At 33.0% G+C, this 24,872-nt stretch overlaps 12 protein-coding genes across 12 annotated transcripts; 6 read left to right on the forward strand and 6 right to left on the reverse strand.

The window, feature by feature from the left end:
• Positions 1-304: 304 nt before the first annotated feature.
• BX664DRAFT_326499 (uncharacterized protein) lies at positions 305-2,694 on the reverse strand. Its single transcript, XM_051544247.1, has 6 exons — positions 2,288-2,694; positions 2,052-2,206; positions 1,944-1,983; positions 1,776-1,860; positions 489-1,711; positions 305-418 (listed from the first exon to the last, which is right to left on the reverse strand). Exons 1-6 carry the CDS (start codon positions 2,522-2,524, stop codon positions 320-322), a joined length of 1,839 nt encoding a protein of 612 aa, XP_051403725.1. The 5' UTR covers positions 2,525-2,694; the 3' UTR covers positions 305-319.
• A 31-nt stretch (positions 2,695-2,725) lies between these two features.
• On the reverse strand, positions 2,726-5,331 carry BX664DRAFT_326515 (peptidase M24, structural domain-containing protein). The gene is made up of 9 exons (XM_051544248.1): positions 5,096-5,331; positions 5,009-5,036; positions 4,870-4,933; positions 4,641-4,786; positions 4,513-4,561; positions 3,926-4,434; positions 3,374-3,863; positions 3,123-3,299; positions 2,726-3,059 (listed from the first exon to the last, which is right to left on the reverse strand). Exons 1-9 carry the CDS (start codon positions 5,248-5,250, stop codon positions 2,770-2,772), a joined length of 1,908 nt encoding a protein of 635 aa, XP_051403726.1. The 5' UTR covers positions 5,251-5,331; the 3' UTR covers positions 2,726-2,769.
• A 192-nt stretch (positions 5,332-5,523) lies between these two features.
• BX664DRAFT_326529 (kinase-like domain-containing protein) lies at positions 5,524-7,097 on the reverse strand. Its single transcript, XM_051544249.1, has 7 exons — positions 6,909-7,097; positions 6,599-6,812; positions 6,419-6,529; positions 6,255-6,338; positions 6,013-6,177; positions 5,803-5,951; positions 5,524-5,744 (listed from the first exon to the last, which is right to left on the reverse strand). The coding sequence occupies exons 1-7, from the start codon at positions 7,013-7,015 to the stop codon at positions 5,567-5,569; spliced, it is 1,008 nt and encodes a 335-aa protein (XP_051403727.1). The 5' UTR covers positions 7,016-7,097; the 3' UTR covers positions 5,524-5,566.
• Positions 7,098-7,540: 443 nt separating this feature from the next.
• On the forward strand, positions 7,541-8,417 carry BX664DRAFT_81126 (ubiquitin-conjugating enzyme/RWD-like protein). Its single transcript, XM_051549747.1, has 4 exons — positions 7,541-7,655; positions 7,754-7,828; positions 7,934-8,211; positions 8,300-8,417. The coding sequence occupies exons 1-4, from the start codon at positions 7,613-7,615 to the stop codon at positions 8,399-8,401; spliced, it is 498 nt and encodes a 165-aa protein (XP_051403728.1). The 5' UTR covers positions 7,541-7,612; the 3' UTR covers positions 8,402-8,417.
• A 1,179-nt stretch (positions 8,418-9,596) lies between these two features.
• Positions 9,597-10,843, forward strand: BX664DRAFT_276262 (ClpP/crotonase-like domain-containing protein). Its single transcript, XM_051541316.1, has 6 exons — positions 9,597-9,725; positions 9,840-10,003; positions 10,062-10,253; positions 10,327-10,360; positions 10,432-10,696; positions 10,757-10,843. Exons 1-6 carry the CDS (start codon positions 9,612-9,614, stop codon positions 10,807-10,809), a joined length of 822 nt encoding a protein of 273 aa, XP_051403729.1. The 5' UTR covers positions 9,597-9,611; the 3' UTR covers positions 10,810-10,843.
• Positions 10,844-11,265: 422 nt separating this feature from the next.
• BX664DRAFT_326542 (uncharacterized protein) lies at positions 11,266-12,383 on the forward strand. The gene is made up of 5 exons (XM_051544250.1): positions 11,266-11,526; positions 11,600-11,655; positions 11,745-11,764; positions 11,857-11,963; positions 12,121-12,383. Exons 1-5 carry the CDS (start codon positions 11,300-11,302, stop codon positions 12,323-12,325), a joined length of 615 nt encoding a protein of 204 aa, XP_051403730.1. The 5' UTR covers positions 11,266-11,299; the 3' UTR covers positions 12,326-12,383.
• A 1,069-nt stretch (positions 12,384-13,452) lies between these two features.
• Positions 13,453-15,376, forward strand: BX664DRAFT_326552 (aspartic peptidase domain-containing protein). The gene is made up of 7 exons (XM_051544251.1): positions 13,453-13,672; positions 13,742-13,763; positions 13,832-13,902; positions 13,970-14,098; positions 14,162-14,336; positions 14,433-14,450; positions 14,546-15,376. Exons 1-7 carry the CDS (start codon positions 13,538-13,540, stop codon positions 15,235-15,237), a joined length of 1,242 nt encoding a protein of 413 aa, XP_051403731.1. The 5' UTR covers positions 13,453-13,537; the 3' UTR covers positions 15,238-15,376.
• Positions 15,377-15,656: 280 nt separating this feature from the next.
• On the reverse strand, positions 15,657-17,493 carry BX664DRAFT_293066 (magnesium transporter NIPA-domain-containing protein; the record flags this gene model as incomplete). The annotated part of the gene is made up of 8 exons (XM_051542022.1): positions 15,657-16,057; positions 16,123-16,323; positions 16,389-16,458; positions 16,539-16,692; positions 16,766-16,947; positions 17,019-17,229; positions 17,290-17,328; positions 17,422-17,493. The coding sequence occupies 8 exons, from the start codon at positions 17,488-17,490 to the stop codon at positions 15,700-15,702; spliced, it is 1,284 nt and encodes a 427-aa protein (XP_051403732.1). The 3' UTR covers positions 15,657-15,699.
• Positions 17,494-17,972: 479 nt separating this feature from the next.
• Positions 17,973-19,206, forward strand: BX664DRAFT_326561 (uncharacterized protein). Its single transcript, XM_051544252.1, has one exon. The coding sequence runs from the start codon at positions 18,068-18,070 to the stop codon at positions 19,070-19,072; it is 1,005 nt and encodes a 334-aa protein (XP_051403733.1). The 5' UTR covers positions 17,973-18,067; the 3' UTR covers positions 19,073-19,206.
• On the reverse strand, positions 19,179-20,730 carry BX664DRAFT_378256 (uncharacterized protein). Its single transcript, XM_051548818.1, has 3 exons — positions 20,472-20,730; positions 19,774-20,405; positions 19,179-19,701 (listed from the first exon to the last, which is right to left on the reverse strand). The coding sequence occupies exons 1-3, from the start codon at positions 20,721-20,723 to the stop codon at positions 19,272-19,274; spliced, it is 1,314 nt and encodes a 437-aa protein (XP_051403734.1). The 5' UTR covers positions 20,724-20,730; the 3' UTR covers positions 19,179-19,271.
• Positions 20,731-20,884: 154 nt separating this feature from the next.
• BX664DRAFT_293070 (Plectin/S10 domain-containing protein) lies at positions 20,885-22,017 on the forward strand. The gene is made up of 7 exons (XM_051542023.1): positions 20,885-20,919; positions 21,056-21,081; positions 21,191-21,246; positions 21,343-21,525; positions 21,603-21,677; positions 21,733-21,840; positions 21,916-22,017. Exons 3-7 carry the CDS (start codon positions 21,195-21,197, stop codon positions 21,933-21,935), a joined length of 438 nt encoding a protein of 145 aa, XP_051403735.1. The 5' UTR covers positions 20,885-20,919; positions 21,056-21,081; positions 21,191-21,194; the 3' UTR covers positions 21,936-22,017.
• Positions 22,018-22,489: 472 nt separating this feature from the next.
• On the reverse strand, positions 22,490-24,836 carry BX664DRAFT_326564 (uncharacterized protein). Its single transcript, XM_051544253.1, has 3 exons — positions 24,364-24,836; positions 22,825-24,207; positions 22,490-22,764 (listed from the first exon to the last, which is right to left on the reverse strand). Exons 1-3 carry the CDS (start codon positions 24,758-24,760, stop codon positions 22,520-22,522), a joined length of 2,025 nt encoding a protein of 674 aa, XP_051403736.1. The 5' UTR covers positions 24,761-24,836; the 3' UTR covers positions 22,490-22,519.
• Between the last annotated feature and the right edge of the window lie 36 nt (positions 24,837-24,872).

A 24,872-nucleotide genomic window follows, 5' to 3' on the forward strand; every position in this document is an offset into this window, starting at 1 on the left:
CAGTAATATAATTTGGCTTTTGATGACAAAATTAACGGTAGAAAAAAAATACGGTCTTCTTCTTGTCCATATCATCAACTACAGAGAGAACGTATATAATAACACTAATGATATTAAAGAAAAGTGTGTCTTCCAGTTTATTTCTTTTATTCAATGACTATAACTACACGGGCAGTATGTATATATGTAAATGTATAAGGGTAAAACAAAAAAAAAAAAAGGAAGGGACACTATATAAAATGAAAGGAAGTGATGTAACTATGAATCCAAAAGACGAGAGGGAATAGATGCAAGAAATATATATAAAAAAAAAAAAAAACTAGCGATGTAATCTTCTGGTAGTCGCCAGTACCATATCCAATTCCTTGAAGTTGTTCTGATCCCGGACAAATGCTAGATGAGATTCTTCTTGTAAGTGCTATTGACGGTCAATAAATAAGTGAATACATTTGGTCATCCATTCTCATTTTTTTTTTTATATATCCTACCTTTTCCAAATCTTGATAAACAACGACACAATTTTCACAATATTTCGCATTTTCCTTTGCCAGTCTTCGAGTGAGTTCCCTTTTCTTCCGTTCAGCTTGATCATGAGCAAGTTTAGCTGCCACGGCAGGTCGTAATGGAGTAGCTTGTGAACCCGTTGTAGTAACACCTGTAGTAGCCGGACTAGCAGATGTAGCAGATGTAGTAGCGACAGTATTAGCGTTGGCAGCAGCAGTAGTAGCACCTAAGATATGGTTTGCACTTGCATTTACACGTGAATTTCGTTGATTGCTGATCATCCTTCGATCCATTCTTGTCATGTTTTCATTTAAAGGAGTTCCATTTTTACTAAATCCATTCTTATCAGATGTACCATCTTGATGTGTACGATGCATGCTTGTCAGTTTGCTTCGCTGAGTATTATTGGTAGATTGACTTGTGTTCATAGTAGATGGGAAAATAGTGGTGGTGTAAGGTGTTTTGGATGTCAATTGAGAAATATCAGGAGAGGCATGTAATATGGTGTCAGCAGATGGATTGTTTTCTTGATTATCGATTTTTGGACTATTACTGTTGTTATCTTGTGGTTGACAAGGAGATTGTGGCATTGATGATTGATCTTGTTGTTGTTGTTGTTGTTGTTGTGGATGGTCATTTTTTACAGTGAAATTGGTATTGGGAGGTATGTATGTATTTTTAATTGCAATGGCGTTAGGTGGGAGCATTGTATTTGTTAGATGGCGATTTTGTTGTAATGGTATCTCTTCTTGTTGTTGTTGTTGTTGTTGATGATGCAATGAAACAGTGGTGGTAGCACAGACAGGTTTTTTTGATATATGCCGTGTTTGTTGAGGCTGTGAAGATGAATGATTCGGTTGTTCAGGAGGAGTAAATGGAGATCGTCCATTTTCTTGTTTGAGATATAGCTTTGGCCAAGGATAAGCTCGAGCATTTTCAGGAGTTTGAGGGTCGAATGTAGGAGATGGGAATTCTCTAACCAGAATAGGGGCATGGACACCAGTAACATCTTCTACTTTGGTATAGTAATCGTTGAAAGTCACGTACACTGGACGTGGTGCATGGCCGCTGCGGTGACCTGTATTGACGCCATATCTTTTTTCTTCCATTAACATCTTGTCCAAATTTTCATGGCGTTGTCCACGGTTGATCGAAGGACTATGGATAGCTGGTTTATTCATAAGTGCACTAACTACACATAACATTTCTTTCAAAAAAAAAAAAAAAAAATGAATATAACGTTGAAGAGTTTTGTTGGGATAATTACTTACTTGCTAAACTCCAAACTTCAACATTCATGGCAGACGCCTTGTCAAAAAAGTCTTGTTGTGATGGATCCTTGGCAATAATTCGTTTCTACAATAGGAAATAAAAAGAATGAATATAATTTCCTACTAGATACCCAAAAAAGTAGTTTTATTCTTTTTTTCCTTAATTACCTTATTAACAGTAGAGGTTGAGGCATCTATGATATCAGGACTATATATATATAATTAGAGGTCTAAAACGAAATACTATAAGATTTAAGTAGTGATAAAAATACTTACTTATTGATAGGCTGTACGTTTTCTTGGTCATTTCCCCTTTGGTTGGTCTCCATAGGTTGTAATGGTTCTCCAGCGTCCTTTGTTGGTAATTCTTCAACGAAGGCTCTTGAGGTAATAATATGAGTACATTTGTTGGAATAAAAAAAGTCGGTAAACTAAATTATATAAGAGAGAAATTAATATATTATTATATATGAGTTAAGACTGTCTGTGTGTGTGTGTGTATAGATACTTACTCCTCCTAATAACTTGATCTTTCGTTCCAAAGACTTTTTGAATTTATCGTCGATATTATCCAAAAAAAACCGAAAAGTAGGAAATGCCTTGCGATATGTTCTTGACCAATATTCAGGATTGACTTGACGAAAATCTGAGGTCGAAACGTCAGCTGTGGTAGTCGTAATTGTATTAGTGGAAACTTCTCCTAAGGTTTTTTTGGTTAACCGTTGACGCAAAGAGATATTTTGTTGCATCGTAGATTTGTTTTTGTTTGTTGCTGTTGCTTCCAACTAAGGTATCTTTTCACAACGTTAATCAAAGGATAAAACGAAGTAATTTGTATATGAAACAAGAAAATAAAAAGTCTAAAGATGAAAAGTATAGGTACAACAAAGTATCAAAAAAAGAAGAAGAAAAAAAAAAAAAAAAAACGCGGAAAAAGAAGACAAGAAAAAAAAAGTACCAAGCGGTAAATAAATTATAGGGACAAAAAAAAAATTTATTTCGAAAGAGGCTCCGTTTCGTCCTCCAACCATATCAAAGTTTGTCTATCGCCTTGAAGTAAAGGTTCTAAAATATGTCTACACTTTTGATGATAATCATTTATCCATTGTATCTGATTATCATCTAGTAAATCTATATCTATTAATTTCTTGCCAAGAGGTACAAAAGTCAGATGTTCAAATCCAAGATATTCGCCATCAAAGTGATAAGGAGTTGATGCTTGACAAACAGCTAAAACATTTTCAATTCGAATGCCGAATTCACCATCTTGATAATATCCAGGTTCTGTATTGAATGATAATGATTAAAAAAAAAAAAAAATCATATATATATATATATATATCTTACCATTGGTTACCAACATATTTTGTTCAAGTGGAATATCATTGTAAGATATTCTACCACCAATACCATGGGGTCCTTCGTGGACATTCAAATATGCTCCTACACCATGACCAGTTCCATGTCGATAGTTCAATCCATCACGCCATAATGGTTGTCTTGCAATTGTATCCAATTGATATCCTATATAAAAAATAAAAAATAAAAAAAATTGAACAGTTAGTAAAAGATGATGATATTTTTTTTTCTAAGATCACCTGTTGTTTTCTTAGGAAAGATAGCCTGATCCAATGCAATGTGAGCTTGAAGAACTCTAGTAAATGCCCTTTTCTGGAAATCACTTGGTTGACCAAGGAATAAAAATGTTCGAGTAATATCTGTTGTACCATCTACATATTGTGCACCTGAATCACAAAGATAAAGTTGACGAGGATCAATAACGGCAGAATCGATTGCTGATGGTTGATAATGGATGATAGCACCATGAGGTCCAGTAGCTGCAATGGTATCAAAAGCCAAACCAACGTATTCACTATGATTCTTTCGCATGGATTCCAAATGTAATGCTGCGTCGTATTCTCGTATACTTTTATTTTCGTTTGTACATAATTCATGTGCTAACCATGCAAAATGTTGACTGACAGCTGCTCCATCACGATAATGACACATCTTAGTACTTGCCAATTCCGTAGTGTTCTTGATTGCTTTGGATAGTGGTATCATCGAAGTACCATATTGAACACGATCCTAAAAAAAAAAAAAATAAGATGACGTTGAATTCAATGTATTTCTATAGGAATACTTGTTACCTTAATGCCTTGTATAATGGAAAGATTTGTAGTGTGAGGATCAATGAACCATTTTGTAACACCAGTCATATTTTTGATATCTGAAGCTAGTTGGTCATAATCACGCAGTTGTATATTGGCCAAAGATAAATGATCATGAAGATTGGTCAGGCGAGTACCATCACTATTGTCATTGATGTAGAGTAGTGTTTGATTTGGAGTTACGACACAATAAGCAAAGAATACAGGACAGCAATGAATATCTGATCCACGTAAATTCAACAACCATGCGATTTCATCCAAACTGGTCACAACTGTTCCATCACATCCTTGTGCTGTCACATAAGACATCAGCTCTGTCAATTTTGTATTATGAGTTTTGCCCGCATATTGGATATCATGCACTTTGATTGAATTGGTTGGACGAGCAGGTCTTGTATCACCACGAATCTTGTCCACCAGATTTTCGGTTAGAGGTACCAATGTAGATCCATGTTGTGATAATTTATCTTCAAGTTTTTTGGCTTCATCTACAATATATATATATATATATATAAAGGGTTACTTTTTTTTTCATGATCTATACCTATTTTTTTTTATTATTTCACCTATTGTAATGACCGAGGGATCAATACCAATTTTGATATTGGGAAGTTCCTATAAAAAAGGGTTGATCATCAATCAATTTTAATAAATCAAAAAATAACTCATAATAAAAAAAAAACTATTTTCATACCGAAAGAAATTCTTGCCAAGTAGGTACACCAGGAAGTCCTTGTTTCATTAATGTCCATTGTTGATGATCCAATTCTTGGGATGCTTGTAAGAAATAACGACCATCAGTAAATAATGCAGCTTTCTTTTGAGTAATGATAGCACAACCTAATACATATATATATATATATATATATTAGTCAAATAGTTGAAAAAGAAATCTATATCTTGATATTATCATGAAAGTTTACCAGCAGAGCCATTAAAACCAGAAATCCAGGCACGTCGATTGTCACACTCAGCTGTATATTCACTCTATATTAAAAAAAAAAAAAATACAAACGTGTGTTGGAAGACAAACAAAATCAATATTGGCATACAGTTATTTACCTGGTGAGCATCTTCAGTTGGAACAACACTATGATATAAAAGTAGGTCAATCAATATTGCGGTGGTTCTATTCTATGTTGACTTTACAAAACATCCACAGGTTCAGGCGATGAAGTTGCCATGGCTTGTCGTAAAGCAAAAAGTCGGTCCTTTTGTGGTAAACATGTTAACCTTCTTTTCAAAGGAGTTGATGAAAAGTGATGCCTATTGCTTTTCCATAGAAACTGTCGACAAATATACATGTGAAAGAATAAAGAAGGAAAGAAGAACGAGGGAGATACTTATTTCACCGACCACCTCAAAAAAAAAAAAAAAAAAAAAAAAAAAAAAAAAGGCAGTGAAAAAGTGGCCAATCATGTCCCAGGCTCTCTTTTTTTTGTATAATATATATATATATTTGATGGGTGCCTGAAAGAAAATAGTAAAGCAATAACAACAAAAAAAAAGTTGAAATTCTTTATTGAATAAACATATCGAATAAATATATAATATGAAAAACTAAAAGAATGAATAACAAAAAAAAAAAAAAAAGCGGGTATGGAATAAACTAAAAGATTTCTATGAAGATTCCTTTTCTCGAATAGGTTTGAACCAATCATGTTCCATGGCTTGTTTGGCAGTCAATCGTTCTTGATGATCATAACGTAAGAGACGGTCCAGTAAATCAAATACTTCAGGAGAAGCATACTTTTTGTTAGTAGGTCCTACAAATTTTGTCCAAGGTTTTGGTGGGTAACTAAAATAGGAATATAATGGTTAATACTACAAATAAATGAATATTATTTTTTCCATACCTTCCAAGAATACCATCAAAATGTGAATCCAATGTAATATTGTATTTTCTCAAATAAGCATGTAAACTCTCTGTACCAAGAACACGAGCAATTTTGACTAATTGATCATAATTATCTTGACCATTGAAGAAGGGATCTTTTCTGAAAATCTACAAAAGAAAAGAATATAAGTATGAGTATCTTCTTTAAAATTATATATATATTTCTTACCATGCCTGCCAACATTGCTCCAAAACACCATAAATCCAAACTATAATCGTATCGTTGAAAGTCCACTAATAATTCTGGTCCTTTGTAACATCTTGAAGCTACACGTACATTGTAATCAGTTCCAGGTATATAAAAATCAGCCAATCCCCAATCAATCAACCTTAACTAGTTTGAAAAGAAAGAAAAAAAAATGTTTATCTTTAGCTTTTTTTTTTAAAAATATATATATATGTATAACATACCTGTTTCTTTTCATGATCGATCATCACATTGTGAGGTTTTACATCACGATGCATAATCCCTTTTGAATGACAATAATCAAGTGCCTACACATTGGATTCAAAAATAATAGAAAAGTCAGATGATTGAGTATCGTTTGTCATTTTTCATGCAAATCTTACTATACCTTGAGTAGTTCATACATATAATATCGTACATCATAATCAGTAAATCGAGGATAGAGAATCTTGAATTCTGTATTGTCGACACATTCAAACACCAAGGAAGGCGTTCTGGACTATTAATATAATAATGGATTAATTAAAAAAGTTTCAAGTTTTTTTTTTTTTTCTTTTTACAATTTTACCTGTGGATCCCTGACAATATCCAATAGGGCAATAATATTAGGACCACCATTTAACGTTTGTAAAATCTTGATTTCACGTTTAATTTTCTTCTTTTTCACAGGCTTGAGTACCTTAATCACGCAACGTTCCTGAGTCAACATATTAGCACCTTCGAATACTTCTGAATATTTGCCACGACCCACTTTTCGACATATTTCATAGTTATCTTGTATCCTATAATAAAAAATCTATCATGTTAATACTTATTATCTTGATTCTTTCCTATGACAAATATTCTTTTTTTTTTCTTTATCTAAATTCTTTTCTTACCCCCACTGTACTTGTAAATTATCGTATTCATAGTAATCTTTTGCTTGTTTCAAGTTAATGTCAGCATACACTAGAGCGACACTGGGTTCAGTCATGATAACGTCCATTGATAAAAAGGAAAAGAGAGAAAAAAAAAAAGAAAAGATTGTGGATGAGAACAAAAAAGATGAGAGAAGTAACCAAAAAAAAAAAAATTGTATTCATGGGGATATCTTACCCACACGCGCACACCACACACACAAAATGCGGACATTCAAACGATAGGATTCGAAACCTTTGTCATTCAACCATTGGCAAAATAAAACTCATTCTATCATTATATTTACAGTATACCTTTTGTTTCAAGCATTAAGCTTAATATTCAATTGAGGTATGAAAAAGGAGGCACCCCTTATAATGTTCTCATTACTTTTATCTCCTCAACAAACTAGTTTCAATAGACTCATTGATGATTAATACTTCAATCATGTGACAATAAACCAATAAAATATCATATCCTTGATTATAGTATTGACAGCAACAACAAACAACTTCCCTCACAGTGGTGAATTTATGCATTTACAAAAATGGAAATAGCGAGCTACAATAAAGCACCCAATTTTTTTTTTTTTTGAGCTTTGCCTCTTTTCATAGTCCGTTCGCCCTTCTTTTTTTTAAAAAAAAAAAATAACATCTGCTCTTTCCCCTGATATTATTCTACAACCATGAGTTCTTCAGCTTGGCTCAGTCGAATGAAGTTTGAAATAAGTAATGTTATAAACTATAAGGAACTAATGGTTTCTATTTTTTTTTCTTTTTTTTTTTTTTTTGCTGACCAGTTTTATTATTAATATTATTTTAAATAGCAAATCTGGAAAACGATCCTCCTCCCAACGTTATTTGTTATCCACGAGACGACAATCTAGCACAACTTGAAGCCTGTAAGTTTTACGTTTGTAATATAATGGATATACTGTTTTATGTGTATAAATTACATTCATTTCTGCTTTCCTCTCCACTAACCAATATTCTCTTTTTATATTTAGTTTTGAAAGGACCGATTGATACACCTTACGAGGAAGGACTGTTTCAACTTGATATAACCGTACCAGATAAATATCCTTTTGAACCACCTTTAATACGATTCAAGACACCAATCTATCACCCCAATATCGATGAAGGCGGTCGTATCTGTGCAAGTATTCTAAAAAAGGGTGTCAACGAAGAAGGTTGGAAACCTGCCATGAATCTGCGTAACACACTTCTCTCATTACAACAATTGATCGGTACACCCAATCCAGACGATCCTTTGGACGCTGACATTGTAATCTACATATATATATGATGAAGTATATTGAATTAATTACTAAATGTCAACTTCTTTTTTATTATATTATATTTTTTTCCCTCAGGCCAAAGAATATATACAAGATCACGATCTCTTCTCCAAGAAAGCCAAGGAACATACTAAGAAATATGCCACTGATTCCCAAGAAAAGGTATCTTTTTTTTAAAAAAAAAAAAAGAAAACTTGATAACATACGGTCTTTTGTGCTTGATACTAATATCATGATTGCCTTTCCTTTTTAAAATAGCAAGACTCGGCTAGTTCTACATCCACACAAAAGAATCCTGATGAACACATTACAATGCCGACGACGGAAATCGACCAAGCTAATCATATGAATCCATTTCTATTAAATCCTTCGGATCCTCCAGATAATACAGCCGTTAAACCAAAAGCAAAACTATCATTATCCCGGAAAAAACGATCCAAATCATTATCATCATCATCAACACAATTGTCATCCTCACAGCAACCACTAGAAGGGAAAACGGTTACTCAAGCATCTATTCATAAAGGACATACATTATCACAGCAATCATTGGAAGAAACGTCTACTCATATCCAAAAACAATCATCACAACAATCAGTGGAACAAGCATCTACTCATATCCAACAACAATCATCACAACAATCAGTGAAAGAAACATATACTCATATCCAACAACAATCATCACAACAATCAGTGAAAGAAACATCTACTCAACGGATGATTCATGAAGAAGGACAGGCACCATCTCCACAGCATTCAAAGAACGAAACGTCTACACAGGGGCGAGATCAACAAGAATCACCACAATATCCATTGAAACAGACAGAAGCTCAAGCAAGTAGCCACGAAAAATACCAGGTTTCGCCGCCCTCACAACTTGTTAATATGACAATTAAGACGACCGAAGAGTCAAGGACCAAGGAAATGGATCAGCCAATGGAACAAGTGACAGTGGAAATTATACAAAATGAAAATGAAGCGCCTCTACCAACAGCAAAGAAACAAGATAATGTAACCACCCTTGAAACACCGTTTTACAAGAATAGTACTTATGATGATGATATATTTTCTGATATCTTTCCAGAAGAAGATGTATCAAAACCCTTAGTCAAACGAAAACCCAACAAAATTAGTCTTAGTTGTAAAAAAAAGATCAAACATACATGATTTAGTTTTAATATTATTTTTATATTATATATTTTCTCTATTTGTACACAACAATAAATCAAACCATCTTTACGCCTTTCTCTTTGTCATCTTTTTCCCATCTTCCTCTCGTAGGTTGGCACTCAGCTGCCGTATAAAATTTAAATTTTTGAAGGTATTACTTTTTCCCGTTTTTCTTCCCTTTTTTTTTTTTTTTTTTTTTGTTCTTATTATTATTCTAATGTCATTACCCAAATTCCAACATTTTGAAACAACTTTATTCTCTTCTGGTGTATATGAATTTGCCTTTAATCGACCACATATCTATAATGCATTGAATCAAGAAGTGTATCAAGTAAGTTACTAACTCAAGTATGCTTTTGACAGGAAAAAAAAAAGGGGGGATATCACTTTTTATATCAGGGTTATGGAAACGTACGTAATGAATTTAACTGTATATATTCAATAGGAATGGAGGGATGCACTTTTATGGGCAGCAAAGGATGATCGTGTCAAGGTATTTTTATTAACCGGCCGCGGAAAGTATTACTGTTCTGGTCAACAACTTTACCGACCCAATGTCCATACCAAAGAAGGAAATGCAGCCGATGAAATAAGACGAAATATTACAAAGTAAATAGATAAATAAACTGACTTCTTTAAATTCATTTTTTTTTTTTGAATTATGTAGAGGCGTCGTGACGGCATTGATTGATTTCCCCAAATTGATAATCGCAGCAGTCAATGGACCTGCTTATGGATTTGCAGTGACTAGTCTTGCATTGTGCGATGTCGTTTATGCAACACCAGATGCTACTTTTACAACCCCTTTTATGAAACTTGGATTCTGCAGTGAAGCTTGTTCAAGTTATACATTCCCAAGGTACAAAATAAAAATAAAAAGCAGACAAACATATTAGAATGATTTTAATACTTTTTTTTGTTGTTGTTGCTAGGATTATGGGTAATTCCAAGGCCAATGAAATGCTGGTAAAATAAAAGAAATATATTTGTTTGCTTTAAATAGACTTTATGATATATAATTGATTCTTTTTGTATAGCTTATGGGACGTACAATGACAGTGGAAGAAATGGTTGGATGTGGATTTGTCAGTCGAACCATCAGCAAGGATACCATAAGACAAGAAACTTTGAAACTTGCAGAAGAAGCAGCTTTATTCTCACCTGAAGCTTTAAAAGTGACCAAGGATCTGATTCGACATATGGAACGACCTTTACTTCATGATATGAACGACAAAGAAATGATCCAACTACATACACGTGTCCGATCTCCTGAATCTATAGCAAGTTTGAATGCTTTTGTTGGTAAGAAAGAAGAAAAAAAAAGAAGATTTTATGCATACCTCATTAATATTTTATCATTAGACGCTTCTGAAAAAAGAAGGGCTGAACGACAAGCTGCCAAAAGCAAATTGTAGAATAGTCATTTATTATTAAAGAAATAAACACTTTTTTTTTTTTTTTTGTATTTTGTACTTTTGTATCAAAAATAGAATATCCCCTTTATTTGTTGATATATTTTATGCCATGTCAAAAAAGAAAACACTTGTTTATCATCTTCCCTCCTTTTTCACCCTTTATGGATCTCCACAAAATTCTCTTTTTTTTCATCCCTTCTTTCCTTCCCCTGATCTTTTGATAAAGTTTAAATATTATTTACTCAATCAATCTCTATTCTCCTCATACACAAAAAAAAAAAAAAATCCTTCTCTCCCCTTTGATAAATGCCTGTTTGACTCCTTTCGTATAATACTATCACCCTACCGCCTCCCATCCCCTTGAATCTGAGAATCAAATGATAGCATTAAATTTACCTTTATTTTTTTTTTTTGTATCATTTCTGTTGACTCCTCTTTCTTCTCTTTCTTCTTTTGATTTTCTATATATAATAATAATAATAATAATAAAATGAAGGTTACATGGATCATCATCGGTCTTTTAAGCATTGTGAATGCTTCATCGGCTCAATCCATTGGAGGTCAACCACCAGCAGCAGCAGCATCACCCACTGGTCCTACTAGTAGCAATAACAATCCATCTACACCATCAGCATCACCATCCACTACTGGTTCTCCTGTAACAGAACAACCAACAACTTCACCTCAAGGTCCTGTTTTATGTTCAGATCAAACTGTGTAAGTTTCTATTCACTTTTTTTTATCTATCTTTTAATCCTTTCTTTTTTTTTTTTCTTTCTTTCTTGATTAGATTCGAACTTTGTTTGAAGAATCAAGATAATTATATCAAAGGATGTCGATCTGAAGGTATATATAAAAAAATATATATATCAGGGTTTCCATAAAGAGAAATTCACTAAAATATATATATTTTTTTTTCTCAATGGTACTTTTAGAATATGCATGTCTTTGCAGGGTAAGGAGAAAAAGATCACAAGTTATGGAAAAGGAGGAATCCATTGATTTCTTTTCTTTTTTGTCTTATATTTTTTTTTATTCATTCTACAGTGGCATTCTAGTAAACTATCATGTTATGATAATTGTCCTCAAGACGCTGGCAAATTGGAACAAAGTAGAACCGTCAAAGATGTTTGTTCTCAACCTGGTGCTAATGTGTAAGTCAAATGAAAAAAAAAAAGAATGAAGAATATATGTTATCATCTCCCTTCTGTCAACTCCTGAGATTGTATTGATGATACTCCATTTTCTCATTTATTATTCTTTTTTTTTTTTTATTTATTTATTTGGGGGTTAAAACTTGTATTCAATTAGGACTTTACCTGCTCAAAGTTGGACACCTCCTACTAGTTCTTTGTTACCCACTGCTACAGGAATGGCTCCTACTTCCGTATCTTCCGCCACCAACAATAATCAAAAAAGTGGCGCCAATCAACTTATGCCTGTCGTTGTACCCTCTCATCGTAACGATATGTGTTTCTTGGCCATTGCCTTGGTGATAGTGGGTTGGATGTTTTGATCTTTACAATAATGGATAGTGCATAATATTAGTTATCATTTCTTTTTTTTTTTTTTTTGAATGACGACGATTCGATGATGTAATACCTCTTTCTTATATAGTATCTCTTTTTTTCCTTTTCCATAATACCTTTTTTTTTTGAAATAAAAATGGATGTGCACACACATCTATATATTGTTGACTTTTTCATGAAACCATCGTACTAAGTTGATGAATGAACAATGGAATGATATGTGATTATGAATGATATGGATGATGAACGACGATAGTGACGATGGATGATAGTTGCGGATGATATGCGGTTGTGGGTGACAGGTGATGATAAGGTGACGAGTTCTAGTTTCTTGAGGTTGAAAGATCATTCGTGTTACGAAGGGGCAAAGAATCTTTGTTCAAGTTCTTTTTATAGTAAAAATAAAAACATCATAAACGGGCAATGATTTGTAAAAATAAATCCACTCACACATACGCACTTATATTGTTGTTAAAATAGTCCAGAAACGAAAGAGTCTAGGTTTTTTAAGACATCATAACAAAGTTTATTTGCCCTGACAACATTTCCGATACCGGCCAAAAAAAAAAAAAAAAAAAAAAAAAAAAAAAGCCAAAAATAGATGAAGATTGACAAGTAAGTAATCAGTTTTTCTTTTTTTAAAACAATCATCCATTGTTTCCTTTATGGATGTTAATGATGATTTAAACATGATATTATTCATAAATAGATCACTCATCAACTCTATCTCTTTTCATATATATGTATAAAATCAGTAGAGATGGAAGATCATCTTTTTTTTATATTTTTATTTGTTTCCTTGAAAAAAAAAAAAAAAAGAAAAGACAGATACAACTCTTGGTCCTCAGCCCATGATGATGTTTAAAATACATCATATGATAGATGATAAACAAAGGGAAAGGATGGCCAAAAATATCCACCCAGATACTAAAAAAGAGAAGTGTTGTAACACATACGCGCTCCTACCAAAGGTTAGGTTACTTTCAATGCAACAAAAAAGTGTAAAAAAAGGGATACTGTAGATAGTCCGCCAGCCAATTGAATGACTCTATCTAAGAACAAAAGGCATTTTTGGTATCGGGCTTATGATGATTTTTATAAATAAATGCTTTTACTTTTTTTTTTCTCTTTTCTTTTCTTTTTTTTTCTTTTCTTTTCTTTTTGTTTCATCTTTTCTTTTTTATACATACTTTCATAGGATGCAATCCATCATATTATTATTCACTCTGTTCGTTTTCGCATCAGCTCAACTTGTTCGTATTCCACTTGAACGACGTCAAACAGTCTCTCCATCTGGTCTCACCAAAGAAACATTGATCGATGATGGTGGTTTGGTAAGTAATAATATAATTGTAATGGATGATTGAAAAACTTATATTTTTTTTTTATTTATATATCATTAGTTGGTTGGCAACATTCAAGTTGGTAAGTTCAATTCTATAATCACAACAACAAATTAACATCATATTTCATTTTATTTTCATATTTGATAGGTACACCACCTCAATCATTACCTGTAGTATTTGATACAAGCTTTTCCCTTACCTGGGTACCTGCATCAAAAGTAAACAATAATAAAAAAAGATAGATCGATATATCCTCATCTATCTACTTTTTTTTATTCTGTATAGTGTCATACAAGCGAATGTCGTGCTGCTCCTAGACGTTACAAGGCATTGAAATCTAAAACTGCTGAAAATTTACACCAAAAACGGTCCATCAAGTTTGATGATGGGTGTATCGATGCCTGCCTTTATACTGTAAGTTAATCATGATGATGATCGCGATTTATATACTCACTTTTTTTTTTTTTTTGTATTTAGGATACCATTACTGTTGCTGATCGAACCATCTCCAATCAATTATTTGCTTCTGCATATCATGTCACCGGTAGTTTAGGTGATAACCAATATCTGGGTATGCTTGGTTTGGGCGGATTTCAAGACAACGGTACCAAGTGGTTGGAATCAAGTGACAAAGTCGATCTCAGTCATCGAGGTTTGTATCTAGTATCATAAAAATAAAATAATCATTTTAGCTCATCATTTTTTTTTTTTTTTTGGTATGTTCATTCTTATTTCTGTATGAACATAGGTCTTCGTCGACGCCAAGGTAAAAAAAAAAAAAAAAAAAAAAAAAAAATCTTCATATTCCAGAACACTCTATTTTTGTTGTCAGTTACTAATCGAGACTCTTTCCTAATATAGCGCCACCACCAAACTCTAATACATTTGCGCAAAACTTTTTTGGCACAGCACAAACAAATACTCCAGCTGTGATGGGACTTTCGACACCTGTTAGTGGGGGTACTCTCAATAAACGATGGTTCGATGCTCAATTTATTCTTGGTGGTGTGGATCATGACATTTATCAAGGATCTGTGGCGTATTTTTCTCTACCTGATTGTGATTACGGTGATACCAAGTATTGGAAAGCCTATATCAATGCAGTCCGTCTGGGTGACCAAGTGGACCTTAAACTCGCACATAAATCCATGGTTCAACTCAGTTCCGGCACCATGATCATCTCTGCTCCCAAATGTCAAAGTGAAGTTTTACATGCCGCCATTGGTGCTACCTCATCATCAACCAACTCAACAACAGGTACTGTCACTGTGTATCGACTTGAATGTGCCAAGGTAGAACAATTACCTCCTTTGGACTTTTATTTCCATGGTTATAAAGTTTCCATCCCTTATTATGCATGGTTCCGTACCGACTCTGCTGAACCTCATATGTGTATCTCGATGATCCGTGATGATCCTGTGGAAACAAAGTTATGGACATTAGGTGGTGCTTTCTTGAATCAATTCTATCATATCTATGACTTTGGAAAATCGCGAGTGGGTTTAGCCATGCATCGTGGATACAACAATGCTACCATTGTCTCTTTGGATTAGGTTTTTTCCACTTTATTGTCACCATGCCACTTTTATTCCATTATATATATTGTATTCTTTATTTTTTGTATCTTCTTTTTATTCTCCACTCATTCTTTATATACATATACATCACTCCTTTTTTTTTTTTTTTTTTTACATACACTTCAATAAAAATTCTTTTTTATTTTATCATATCATTCTCAGGTCAAATAAACAAAAATAAATAAACATGTCATAAAATCAAATTTCTTTTAAAAACAAGAATAACAACAATGTGGTATACTATTTTTATTATAATAATAGGATAAAGTGAGAACTAGGAGAAAAAAAAAATAACTATAAGGGTATGATGCTGGTTCACTATAGTAGACGGATGATAAAAAAAAAAAAAAAAAAAAAAAAAAAAGAGGTATACTAATAGCTAATAACTACGAAATAAAAAAAAAAAAAAAAGAGAGAGAGAGAGTTGTTGATGATGAATCAGTCATCATCCTTAGATGCCAGTTGAGAGTGAAGAGAAATGCCACCAAATATAGAAGATCGTCGTGCTGAAGAGATAGATCGTTTTCCTATAGTGTCATTATCATTACCAGTGTTTTCGGATGAAAAATAATGTGAATGTAAAAGAGGTGTGGTAGATGAAGTGGTTGTAGTAGACGGTTCGGCGGTAATCAAAGATGGGGGTGATGGTGGATGAATGGTCACATTGCTTGAAGGAGGATGACGGTAATGAATGCTGCTATCATCATCACGAGTATTTGCATGATAGTTACTTTCTCGTCGATTGGATGTAATAAGAAAAACACCGAAGAATTCGATCAGGCACCCAAAAATAAATCTATTAGATAAATATTAAAAAAAAAAAAAGTCAATACTTTCTAACTTGAAAAATAAAAAACTTACTTCAAAAGATGATCTGCATCTTCATCATCGAAATCACGATAAATCACAGCACTACCAATAATAGCTGAGATAGTGAATAAAACAAATTGAGTAGGAATCACAGCAACACCGTCAAATCGTTGAAGAGCTTTGTTCAAGTATTTGATTTGCATAACAGCGGTAAAGATAAGAACCACAAGTAAGATATAAGAGATTGGGTATCTAAAGATTAAATATAAGTTTCTTGTAATTTATTCATTTCTTGCCTTCTCTTTTTTTTTACTTACGTAAATAACTTGTACATTGTAAGGTTGAGTAATGATGATAAACTTTTAGTAGAAAGAACAGTATAAGCACCTGAATTATAATTAAAAAAAAAAAAGAATATATTTTAATGAAATCCTTTTTTTTAAAAAAAAAAAAAAAAATTCACTTACCGTAAACTGCTACAATTCCTAGATCCACAAAGATATTCTTGGCACCATAATCCGGAGATAGCAAAGTCAATACAATAATCAAAAATAAAGTAATACCATAAAATACAATAGATCGAATTTGAGTAAGAGCAGCAGCCACTAATTCCGGTGATAACTTTTTTTTTTTAAAAAAAAAAAAACGGTTAAATATATTATATAGTATTAATAAAATGAGTTTTTGATTTTACCTTGACTTCATGTGTTTTTGAACTCCAAACTACGCCAGCAGCACCACATACAGCAAAGAGTACTCCAAAAAAGTCTCTTGGTCGAAAGTGTTCATCCAAAAGACAAGGAGCCAAAATAGCATTAGAAACCAAAGTAGTTGTTCCAAGAGGAGCAATAGTAGAAGCGGGGGCAAATCCATAAGCTATAGTTTTAATATATAAAAATAGTAAGAAAAACCAATTGTATTTTATTTTTATTATTTTATTTACTTACCCATAAAATTACCAGTTTCACCTAAAACCATCATCATAATACCTAACCACCAAGTTTTTGAGTGTAAATAGCGAGTATCATCACTTATCAATTTGTTATGATCATATTGAAAGTCGTTTAAAGATTCCACTGAAGATAAGGAATGACTAGTTGACCTATAATAAAGAGTGGGTCGTTTTTCTTGGTGTTTTTGCTGTGAGAGTTTATTGTGCTATATGAAACGAATAAGTTATATCAGTCATAACTATAATAAGTAATTATTTAAACTTACGGCAAGTTTTTGTATGTTGAGAGCAATAGATATAAGAACCTATCAAGAAGTTATATAACTAGTTACACTTTTTTTTTCTTTTCTTTATATATATATATATATTTAATTTTCTTTTTTTTTAAAAAAACTTACATTGCCTGCAATAGCTAAAGCAATACCTATTAAAGTATCTGTTTCAACTATGCCTCCTTTAAAAGACATAGTAAAAAAAAAAAAAAAAAAAGATGATGTTATACTATAATAATGAGAGAGAGAGAAAAAAAAGAATAATAAATTGTGATAATAGAAAAGAAAGAGCGAAAAAGAGAAAAAAGATTTCATTTTTTTTTTTTTCTTGCACTTGAATTCCCTTTTTTGTAACGTCACATTTTCCCTCTTTTGATTCTCCCCTCATTAGTGAATGGATTGCCACTCACACATAAAAATAGTGATGCTCAGCTGAATAATAATATATTAAAGAAAAATCAAATATATCTATCGGTAATTCAATTGACTAACTGAAAAAAAAAAAAAAAAAGATATTATCATTTGCATACAAAAGCATACTTTATTATTATTATAATTTTGGGGAAAAAGAAGGGGTTGGATTGCCTCTCAACTATGTAGTTTTCATCTTCCGCTTTTCATGTCTCAAACTAAAAATATCTCTTTTTCCTTCTTCTCTTTCTTCTTTGTCAAACCCATTTTTTTTTATATTTCTTTGTTTTTTCTTTTTCTTTTTTTTTTATTTTTTTATATTCTTCAACTATTACACACCACTCAACAACAAAGATCTTCCATGACACCTCGTAAAGTAGATCTTGAACTAGCAAGACTTAAAAGTTTGGGAAAAGTGTCAAAAAAAGACGAAGAAACATTGAATAATGATAAACATATAAATCAACAACAACAACAACAAGACAATGAATTATTGTTACATACATTACAAGATCAACTTCAAGCTAGATTACAGGAAATAGAACAACAAAGAAAACATCAACAACAACTAGAACAACAATTGGCTGAATACAAAACACAGCTTGTACGACAGGAACAATTAGCCCACGATACCATTGCTGATTATTTGGGTAAAGTCGAATCATCACAACTTCAAATCAGGCAACTCATCGACGTATTAGGAAAACAAGATCAATTGATACATTTATTGACGGAACAGCAATCCAAAACGAAAGATTGGGATACATTATATTTAGACAAACAACAATTAGAAATAGCCATTGGATCATTGAAAGCAAATATAGAAAGTAACCAGGCACAGATGCAAATGATGATGATGGTCTCAACCGAAATCCAAAATGATTTTGAACGACAAAAACTGACAATGGAAAAACGTATGATGGCTATGACTGAAGAATTGGCAACCAAGGATGCTTTACTTTTACAATATCAAGAACAATCCATGGTAAGAAAAAACTATAGACTGTCTCCTCCAACTCCATCTCCAACTGCCTCCACTCGACCCTCCACATTCTCTGATAAATCTTATCCTCCTCCATTATATTTATCCTCTGCTCCATCTTCTCCTCCTCCTACCACTCCTCTTCCTCCCATTCCTCATTTTTCTCCTTCTTCTCCTACTGTATCATTATCTTCCATGTCTTCTTCTTCTTCATCACATCATCAACAAGGCCGATCATTCCATCAACAACAATTACAATCAACAACTATGACCCCCATTGATCCTCTTATCTCTCCTATCATAAGACCAACATCTGTCGACGGAATTGATCAACATGGAAAACCTTTTTGGAAGAATATGAAGAAGAAATGGCGCGTTAGTTAGAATTGATTAGATCGATATTACCCTTTTTTTATTTTTCATAAACATTCAAAAACTTGTCAACTTTTTTTTTTATTATTATTTTACAAAATCATATATAAAAGTCTATATATTCATCAATAAAGCGTTGATGAGGGAAAAAAAAAATACAAGGGGAATAATAATAAAAAAAAAAAAATCTATGACTAAAAAATTGAGGAAGTTATAGAGGAATTGGATGTAGTTCTTGAGATTTCCGGGTTTTTTCACAAGGACAAATACCATCACCACCATTGACACGTAGATGTTTCCCAAATTGACAATCATCACAACAGAAAGATATATTCCCTGAGTTTTGACGACAAGAATCACAATGAAGGATCAATAAATGACAATGTTCAGATTGACACTTTTGATAGGTATCCCAAGGAGTATGACACACTTGACATTCACTGATGATCTCTCCTCCATTTAAAGCCACACCTTGTCTAGCATCAAATACATAATTCTTGCCTTGCCATATGGAGTTCACTTCTGGATGTTGATTCACCCAATTCAAATACTGATGTATCCCACCATCCAACATGTAGATTTGTGTATCAGGCGATAAAGTTTGACGTAGGTATGCTGTTGCTTTTTCACATCGGATGCCCCTAAATATCCCCAAAAGAACTAGTCAAAAAAAAAAAAAAAAAAAAAAAAAACTTTTTTCTTGATTCACTTACCCTGTACAATAGGTTAAAATAGTTTTTCCATTCAATGATTGACGATGATGATCCACATATGAAGGAAATACACTAAACTTGCGAATAGGAGGAGTAATGGAATGTTTGAATTGGCCAATTTTACTTTCATAATAATTCCGGGTATCCAGTAACACCATTTCCTTATTTACAGTAGAAGCGAGGGTATGGAATGCCTGTGGTGATAGTTTGCGTTGTTGATGTTCCTGTTGTGTCAGTTGTTGTAAAGTGATGGATGATTGACGTAAAGGACAGATCTCATCCACCGTTTTCACCGAAAGTTGATCTGAAAATACATGTCGACATCCAAGGGAAGGTTTGAAAAAATCATCTCTTGTTTTACCAATCTCACCACCAATGAATTGTTGTAGATCTTGTGTATACCAATCCATATAAGCATTCACACATGCCAGATCACCGGCTAAAGTCACATTCATACCTTCCTTTGCCACTCGTACCTTGCCTGTAAAATTCCATCCTGTTGTCCCACATTTTTCCATATGTAACTTGGCCACTGCTTCAGGATCCATAATGTTCACATATTGATAAAAAAGAATCACTAGGTGTTGTGATTGATCACAGTTACATTCCACATGGATCGGATCAGATGTTCCCTATGGAAAATAATTAAAGATGAGTACAACACTTTTTCTTCTGGATATTCTATATCATTTACAAACCTTCTCAGCTCTTCTTTTCGTAAATGGTGAGTTTGATAATCGATCAAGTTCTTGTTCAGCTTCAGACAATTGAGATTCAAGTTGTAAAAGATCTTGAGCATGTTGGGTGTGTATATGACGACCAAGAGTGGCTTTATCGTTAAAAGTGGTGGCACAACATAACCATTGAAGTGGTTGCTCTTGAATTCTCTTTTCATAAGAGAACTTTCTTAAAGCTTGTCGTTTATACTTTTTATTATTATTGGATATCATGTTTGACAGGAACAAAAGAATAAAAAAAAAAAAAAAAAGAGCTTTTTTTTTTTTTTTAGGTGAAGAGAAATGTTCAATCCCAGCCCGGGCCAAAATTTGGGTTTTTGCTAAAAAAGCTTGAGGGGAATGCTGGAGCGGCAAAATATAAGTGATGGAGGAATCAAAGTTGAATTGATCTTCCTCTTTCCTCGCAACGGTAAAAATCCCAACCTATAACACTATCCATCCATCCATCATCCATCCATCCATGTTCCATTTTGTTCATTTATTCGTTCATCCATTGACCTATTCAACTGATCAATTTTTTTGTTTTTTATTATCATTCGATTTAGGACGTACCCGGCTTTACGAGTTTATAGTATGTATATAACATGAAGAACACGTTGATTTAGGACCGGACAATATCGAATAGATTAAAACCAACATTGTAAACTCATCGTCATTTTGCTCTTTTTTTACATTAATAGAATCATGCTTATTTCCAAGGAAAACCGTAAGGCTATTTACGAAACTCTTTTCAAGGGTAAGTTGACCAAAGAAAAAAAAAAAGCTATAGTATGATATTCAATCCACTCGTTCCTTTTTTTTTTCTTTCTTTTTTTTTTTTTTTTTTTTTTAGATGGTGCTTTGGTCGCTGCCAAAGACTTCAACCTCCCCAAGCATCCTGAAATTGATGTGCCCAATTTGGAAGTCATTAAGGCTATGCAATCCTTGACCTCCAAGGGTTTTGTCAAGACTCAATTCTCCTGGCAATACTATTACTATACTCTTACCGATGAAGGTATTGATTATCTCCGTGAATGTAAGTGACCTTTTTTTTTTTATCTTTCGATATGATTTTTCGATTTATACCTGACTTTTTATTAACTTTTGAAATAGATCTTCACTTGCCTACCGAAATTGTTCCTGCTACCTTGAAGAAGGCTGCTCGTCCTGCTGCTCCTCGTCGTAACTGTAAGTTGTGTTTTTTTTCCGGAAATAAATATAACCAATTCTTTTATTTAATTAGTCGGTGAAGGCCGTGAAGGTGGTCGTGGTGCTCGTGGTGACCGTGATGACTATCGTCGTAAGGAAGGCGCCTCTGGTGACTTCAAGCCTGAATTCCGTGGTGGTTTCGGTAAGTGGGAAAGAGTCAATGTTGTTATATAGAGATGATCATTATTGAACTTTTTATATTTTGATTTGGAAATAGGTCGTGGTCGTCGCGAATAAATATATACATAGTTTAGCTACCTTTTTCTTTGTCTACTTTTCTATGATCAATAAATACTGATTGATATATTTTGAACCCTAATGATGTATTGGACATTGATGATGATGGATGGTGGATGATATGTGGTAACGGATGATGATAGAAATGATTAAATGAGGAAGATGATCGTTCTACAAAACTAATTGGATGAGTGATGATTACTTGATGAAAAACGATTGCATAACAAGATTAATCTGCGGGTGATGGAAATAAAGTCAAAGGAGATTAGAAGATCTTTTTTTTTTTTTTTTCATGCCACAACAGCAATAGTGGTACATAAAAACAGGCTAGACAGGTTTCCATTTAATAAAATCTACACAGGAAAAAGTTCATAAGTAAAAAATAGATATGTATATTGATAAAAGACAATAAAAAGAATCAAGGTATATATATATATATATAACGATGATAATGATGATAATGATAAAAATAGCAAGTAATATGTACAATAAGTAACTAAATAAATAAATAAATAAATAAAAGAAAGGAGGAAACAAAGGAAGAGAATGTAGGGAGAGAGAGAAAAAAAAAAAAAAAAAGAAATCTAATACCAGCCTAAAGCTAAAAAAGCACTGATTGGGATCAACATAAAGGTAAATAGGTAAATCATGTAAAAAGACCAACCCATGGTAACCAACCAGCCGAGTACCAGACTTCCAAATGCCGGTCCAAAACTACTATACAATGCCGACATTTTGCCACGTAACATCATCCGATCTTGACAATTTGTTAAGTATAACAAGTCTACTTGATAGGAAGCCATCAACCATAACATTTGAATACTACTACCTACAGTATAATTATAAATTAATAAATAAAATAGAAGATTTTTTTTTTTTTTGTACTCACTTGAAATAATATGCAAAACAAATAGACACATCAGTGACCACCAATATTGTACTTGACCAGAGGGCATCCAGGCATAAATAAAAATACATATCATCAAGATGGCATGAAGCACGATAATACACCATCTAAATGAAAATTTTTCCAAAATCACCGATATGCTTCCAGTAGCCATCACATCCGAAAGACATCCAACCAAGATCATCATCCCAACTGAATGCATAGGCAAACCAAAATAATCGTAATAAATCAACGGTGACCAAAGTATCAACGGAGTATATGCCAGTCCCAGCAAAAAACAACTTGACATAATCAGTAGATAGGACCATTCTTCTTTAGTGTCGTCCATTTTATCATCTTCTTGGTAAGAATCAACCTCCTGAATTTGTGCAAGGGAATTCGACTGTATTTCCTGCTGTTCTAATACTTGTTGTTGTTGATAAGATTGATGTCGATAAAAGGAGAGAGGTTGAAATCGAGGAAATATAGTGATCAATACTACCATAGGAATATCACCAGGTGGAAATGGTAGCAAAGCCAATGACATAGACATAAAAGTTGAATCCAAAAAAGAAGAACAATCCATTGTGTCGGGAGTATCACCATAATATGTACTATCAATAATATAGGAAGAGGAAGAAGTAGGTATAGAAGAAGAAGGTGGTGGTGGTGGGGGAGAAGAATAACAAAAACTGGTGAAGGGACCAGAAGATGAAGGTGTGGGAGGAGATAATGAAGGTGATGAAGGTAAACAATAGGTAATGGGAGTAAACTGATAAGTACTATTATCCAATAGGTAATTTAGACTGTTCGTGTTTGTTGATATAATACTTGAGGCACGTGGTGGTGTACTAGGAATCTGTTGTAGCATATTGACGTCTTCTTCCGAGATATGAGATAAATGGTCACCAAAAAGACTGTAAGGTTTGTAAGGTTGATATGATGAATAAGAAGAGGTCATAGCAGTTACTGTGTCAAAGCTAGATCTCAGGTTTTCCGTATTATTGAATGCATTTGTTGTAGTAGAATAACTTGTCAAACTGTATGGATGAGATTCATGATTTGTATTATAGGTCATATGAGATTGACTTTGTTGATGATTTCGTTGATGATGATCAAAACGGTTTTCGTCAATATAGTACTGAGATAATAAAGGTGGTTTGGCTAGTAAAGGCGAAGTTTCCATAGATTGTTCATCTGTTTGTAAGCCAAGCGATAAGGGGTCTGCAGGTTGAACGGTAGTAGAAAGAGAGAGTAAGAATAAGGCCACACATCCAACTAAAACTGTTCCCATCAATGTATCAAAATCGTAATCATCATCCAAGAAACATCCAATACCTAATGCTGTTATTCCTAAACTTATTTTTCCCCATCGTCTTTCGGATTCTAATAAAAAAAAAAAAAAGACAAACGTTGATGCATAATAATAGAAATATAATAAATGATTAGCTTTATGTATGTCCCTTAAAAGAAACTTCTGTCTCCACCCCTTTTTTTTTTTTTTCTTTAGAAGAGACAATCATCTTTTTTTTTTTTGATTACCATAAAGTAATTTGTAGTCACCTAAAATCTTGATAATGATACCATCGATTAAACATCCTAATGGTTGGAAGAACCATCCATCCAGTACCATACATAAAATAGCAGCAGGCCAAGATAACCAAGTATCAGGAGGGACAGATAATAATAATACCAAACTGGCAGCACCAAGACCAGTAAGTAAACTAGTTAAAACACCATGAAGTTGAATATCACGTTGATCTACCCAAGCTGTCCAAAATCCACAAGCTATTGTTCTTGTTGTTAAAGCGATGGCTAAAAGGATGGCTATTCGATAATATGAGAAATGAAGTAAATGGAAGAAATATAATGGTAAAAAGACATGTACACTGGACGCCACTCCATGAGCAATGGTTAAAAATTTGGGCCAAAATAACATATATATATAAAAATATATAAATATATATATTACAATATAATATGAAGAAGAAGAAGTAATAAAAAAAAATAAAAAAGAAAATAAAAAGAGAAAAAAAAAAGAAAAGAAAAGA

This window comes from Halteromyces radiatus (genome assembly GCF_025201355.1).
Source record: "Halteromyces radiatus strain CBS 162.75 chromosome Unknown BX664scaffold_2, whole genome shotgun sequence".
NCBI lineage: Eukaryota > Fungi > Mucoromycota > Mucoromycetes > Mucorales > Cunninghamellaceae > Halteromyces > Halteromyces radiatus.